The 5025-nt window shown below is 48.9% G+C and overlaps 1 protein-coding gene across 1 annotated transcript; it reads right to left on the minus strand.

The window, feature by feature from the left end:
* Positions 1-609: 609 nt before the first annotated feature.
* LOC119335177 (protein NRT1/ PTR FAMILY 5.8-like) lies at positions 610-3468 on the minus strand. Its single transcript, XM_037607340.1, has 4 exons — positions 3208-3468; positions 2915-3132; positions 1758-2293; positions 610-1697 (listed from the first exon to the last, which is right to left on the minus strand). The coding sequence occupies exons 1-4, from the start codon at positions 3263-3265 to the stop codon at positions 938-940; spliced, it is 1572 nt and encodes a 523-aa protein (XP_037463237.1). The 5' UTR covers positions 3266-3468; the 3' UTR covers positions 610-937.
* Positions 3469-5025: the final 1557 nt, after the last annotated feature.

A 5025-nucleotide genomic window follows, 5' to 3' on the forward strand; every position in this document is an offset into this window, starting at 1 on the left:
TAGGCAACTAATTGGTCCCGGTTCGTGCCACGAACCGGGACTAAAGGGCAGCCTTTGGTCCTGGTTCAAGCCACAAACCGGGACCAATGGTGGTGGGCCAGGAGCGATGCGCATTGGTCCCAGTTCGTCCCACCAACCGGAACCAATAGGTCCACCGGAACCGGGACCAATGACCCACGTGGCCCGGCCGGCCCCCGGTGCTCACGAACCGGGTCCAATGCCCCCATTGGTCCCGGTTCTGGATTGAACCGGGACTAATGGGCTGACCCGGCCTGGACCATTGCCCCCTTTTCTACTAGTGTGGGAAGGATTTAGGTAATACTCCCTCCGTCTCAAAATAAATGACTCAGCTTTGTACTAACTTTACCTGAGTACTATTTTAGGAGAGTACAATTTTTATTTGGCCTTCAGGCTTTTCCTTGTTAAAAAATGGTGGCTTCACTTTAGCAGATCTTATGCCTCTTCAGTTCTTACAACCCATGGTTCACATGTAACATGTATTCACTTTATCCTATCTTAATCATTCTTACTGGACATCAATTAACAAAGCAGAAAAGAACCAAAAAACAACTCTTCCACAATAGTTTCACTGAATGAAACCGTTATCCATATGCAACTTTAGTCCCTTTCATTCTTTGGTAAGCTCTCTTTACACTACCAAATGCACAAGAGTTTTACAAAAGCAGAACACCCACCTGCACTATAGCTCACCCTGTCACCTAGTGTGTAAGTTGCACCCAGGCAACAGTAAGAATGCCACATAATTCTGAGCATATGCTTGGTTTGCTACCAAATTTTAGCTAGCCAAAAAGTGTCGGCAGTCCAAAAATTGGCAAATCCAAGACTTATCTGAGGTTGGCTAGATCATTTAATTAGTAGCCAACCAATTAGTGGCTAATATCTGACCAAATGGCAAACATTGGCATCAAAGCAACGGCTAATTGTAGCACCTGCAAAGCTGTGTGAAGATCACGAAGCTAACGGAGCTCAGGAGCGCCAAGAACCAGTAGTAGTTATCCAGGCGCTCCACCCGGGGATCGTCGGAGAACCAGCCGTGGCCCTTTCCAGCGCCCCCCGCCGTGGCCACCTCGATCGCCGCGATCAGCACCGTGCCGACGAGGCTCCCGACGCCGAAGACGCTGAGGTAGAGCCCGAAGCCGATGGTCCTCATCGCGTCGGGGACCTGCGAGTAGAAGAACTCCTGCATCCCCACGACGGCGAACACGTCCGAGACGCCGAGCAGCACGTACTGCGGGAGCAGCCAGGCTATGTTCATCTGGCCAGCCGGCACATGGCGGCGCCGGGACTCGACGAGCGCCGCGACGACCATGGCCACGACGGAGAAGACCATGCCCACGCCGATCCGCTGGAGCACTGTGATCCCCTTGCTGTCCCGGGTGACGACGCCGATCAGGGGGATGATCACCCTGTCGTAGAGCGGCATGAGGATGATGATGGACACGGTGATCGTGCTCTGGAGCGTCGCCGGCGGGATCACGAAGGCGCCGCCGCCCACCCGGTGGTCCATCAGCGTGCCCTGCTTAGTGAAGAAGGTCATCGGCTGCTGGAAGATCACCGCGAACATGAGCAGCACCGTCCAGATCGGCAGCAGCCTGAGGATGATCTTGGCCACACCGAGTCCGTTGGCCTCTTTCGGGTCAGTTAGCTTGGCTAGTTTCAGGGGCTTCTCCTGCAACCTGCACGGCAGAGTTCATAATTCTTGCATTGGTCTGAAGCTGGCAATGCACAAATCTTACTCTAGCTCGGAAGCATTGTTCTTGTCGTCGCCGTCGTCTTGACCATCATGTCTCGACGACAAACGGATCTTTCCGGCCGAAACACTCGCAAGAAGTGACTTGAGAGCTCTGAGGATGCTCTCAGAGCAAGGCCTGTCGGCGCTTCTTGGCTGGCTGATCTTCTGGTAGAGAGGGGTGCAGCAGAGGAACGCCGCGACGGACAGGGCCATGGCGGCGCAGGGGATGGCGAAGCCGATGCCCCAGCCGACGGTGTCCTGGACGTAGGACATGGTGGTGTTTCCCAGGAGGCTGCCGCAGCATATGCCGAAGTACCACCACTGGAAGAAGGCGCTCTTCACCTTGCCATTCTCCTCCGCTGTGCCGCCGCCGCCGCCGTCGTCGTCCTCGTCTCCGATGTCGAGCTGGTCGGCGCCGAAGGCTTGCATCGAAGGGTTGTACGCGCCTTGCCCGATCGAGATCAGGTAGAGTGGCAAGAAGAGCGTCGCCCATGGCATCCATTTGTGAAGCATTGCCCATGAGGCTAGTCCTGCCAGCCCCTGATATGCAGTGTTAGTGGGAAATATTAACCCAGATGGCAAAGAATCTCAATTACTGCTATGATGCAGTAGTACTAGCAAGTAGCAAGTGACTTTTGAAAGAAGAAAATACCAGGGAGCTCTGTATTGGGTATTGTTAATAAAATAATTGCGGACTGTAAAAAACTAATTTGTTACGTCATGTATCAATACCATGTTTGAAGTCCAGTGAACTCTAGACGTGAGGGTGTGTTGAAATATAGTGCCTACATTTCAATCATAATAACTTTGACATTCATGAACTACATCAAATGCCTGCATTGCGACAGCTCTTGCCATGTTGCAATTTTGGTTTCATGCCAGTAACAGAGTGTGGAAACCAATGTTGCCCACATTGGTGCCATCTCCTCCATCTTGTCCTAAGATTGTACTCCTATAACAGAGTATCTACAATATAAATATTACAGTTGTCCTAGAGCAACTATGCTTCCTGACTATAACTACAAAGTGCATTAAAAATGCAGACCCAGACTCCGGGAAACAGAAAACACTACCTAAAAAACAAACTGCAAAACAAACACACACAAGAACATGACCAATAAGAAAAAGATGGTGGAAACAACTAAGGAGCAATTAACTTACGGCGACATAGAGCAAGGATGATGCGGTGACGGTGGAGTACCGATCCCAGTAGGAGTCGGCGAGGACGGCGCTGACGAGCGGCAGCATGGAGGTGATCCCTACCCATGCGCTGACGCTCTGCGCCGCCGCCGCCGTGCTCATCCCCACGACGCCGGTGAGGTAATTCACCATGTTGGACGCCACCCCCTTGAACGCGAACCGCTCCACGCCGGCCACCACTGCAAACTAATCGGATCATCAGACGGCCACGAACAGCAGCTCAGAACAGTGTGCCTGCACCTCTTTTACAGTACCTATGATCAGGATACACGGCCGTCCCAGCGACGCCGACGATCCCTTCTCCGTCGTCATGAGCTACGGCCGGCGACGATCGACCGGCAACAGAGCGGCACCTGAGCTTGCTTCTTCACCCGACGACTCACCTACTTACAGAAACGAGGAGACAGCAGGAATCCGTCGATATGATTTGTGCCCTAGACACGATTGCACACTGCGCACCAATGTGTGCAAGCAAAGCTGTGGAGCTTGCACGAGCCGGGGAGGCAGGAAGTGGAATCCACCACCAATGGCACAACAGACAAGCCCTCTAGCTACCCCTTTTAAAGGGAAAATTAAAGCGCTTTCATCCCCAAGGTTCGGATGGCAATGTATTTTTCCCTTTTTGGATGCATCGTGGCCTCTCCACGAGAGCGAGCTAGTGCCGCAGGGCGGCAGACTCATCGCCGCTTTAGCCTTTAGGAATGACCCCGTGGTTGACGGCGAAGGGCCTGCAGTGTTGCACCGTGTACGCAACTCTTGCTATTTCGAGGTGGCAAGCTTTTGCCTCTAATTTGTTTTATTTCATGGAACTGGTAAAACAAGCATGGCAAAGCTCAGTTCAGGTTTTGTAGGGCCGGGATTAGTTATGTCTGTCCCTCAGCCCTGACAACCGCTATTCCGTTTTTCACTGCTAATAATCACCAGCATAGCTAAGGTGCTTTTGCATGTAATGTGTCTACCATTAAAATTTTACTATTTCTCAACAGGTTCCTTTGCGGGGTTCACGATGGCTAACTCAAAAAAACACGTTGATAAAACCTTTTGATATAGCATGCAATCTTATTCATACGCCTTTAGGATTTGGATCTTGAAATATTCCCTACCAAAAAAAGATAAAATTAATTGCTCCATGTTACTCCAAGCTTCCACCCGCATCCATCAGTCTAAGCTCCACCAAAATCTCACACAAATGTCCATATTTCTTATTTCCTCTCCCGTCGACGCACAATAAGATTCAAGTTTCTCTTTTCTTTTAGAGTAGATGACGACATGTGCATATGGGTTGTACATATCCTGAATAATCTCGGACCAAAACCTGTGTGTGCCAGATCATATCAATGAGATTGATGTTCTTAAAAACATGTCAACATATGATGGCTATTTTTATAAAAAATGTATGTGGTGTGGCTAATCATAAACGACCATGAGAACTCATGTTATCACCTGGAGAATTTAGAGGTTTTGCGCACAAACAAGCACTGAACACACGAAAAATTTGTGTTGCGTAATCTCACTATGGATTTTTTATTTATTTATTTTTGCTACGTTTATTCAAAGTTTAGAGAGAGGCATCTTTACACCACGATCATAATAACTTGTGCCATTATTAGAGCTGTATCTAAAATAAACCTGAGTCAACTACTGTCCGGCCGAGCGCATGACCACTTCAGTTAACAGACGGTTCAGATTAAGAGAACTGAAGAAGAATGGATGGCTCATATGGAGCATTGTTATCCTTGAGTTTTAATCTCACTTCATTTATCTGTAACTACAACAAGCTATTTTTGTTTATCTTGTCCGTTTCACTGTAAGCTCCAACATCGACATACATAATCTGGAGGTTGTTAACGAGGAAGGTTAAGAAGGAAACACTAGTGTATACCTGCTATAGCTAAGGTTTGACTCCTTGGTCCCTCCACTACAAAAAAAATACACTTTCGTGATGATATATGTTTGTCACAGTAGGTCACGTTTTTTGTCATGCATGTACATCCATGACGATTTTATGGCAGAATCAAGATAGTTATACCTGTGCTATCGTAGAAGTGTTCCATGACATTATCAAAATTATC

Source organism: Triticum dicoccoides, chromosome 7B (assembly GCF_002162155.2).
Source record: "Triticum dicoccoides isolate Atlit2015 ecotype Zavitan chromosome 7B, WEW_v2.0, whole genome shotgun sequence".
In the NCBI taxonomy this organism is placed as follows: domain Eukaryota; kingdom Viridiplantae; phylum Streptophyta; class Magnoliopsida; order Poales; family Poaceae; genus Triticum; species Triticum dicoccoides.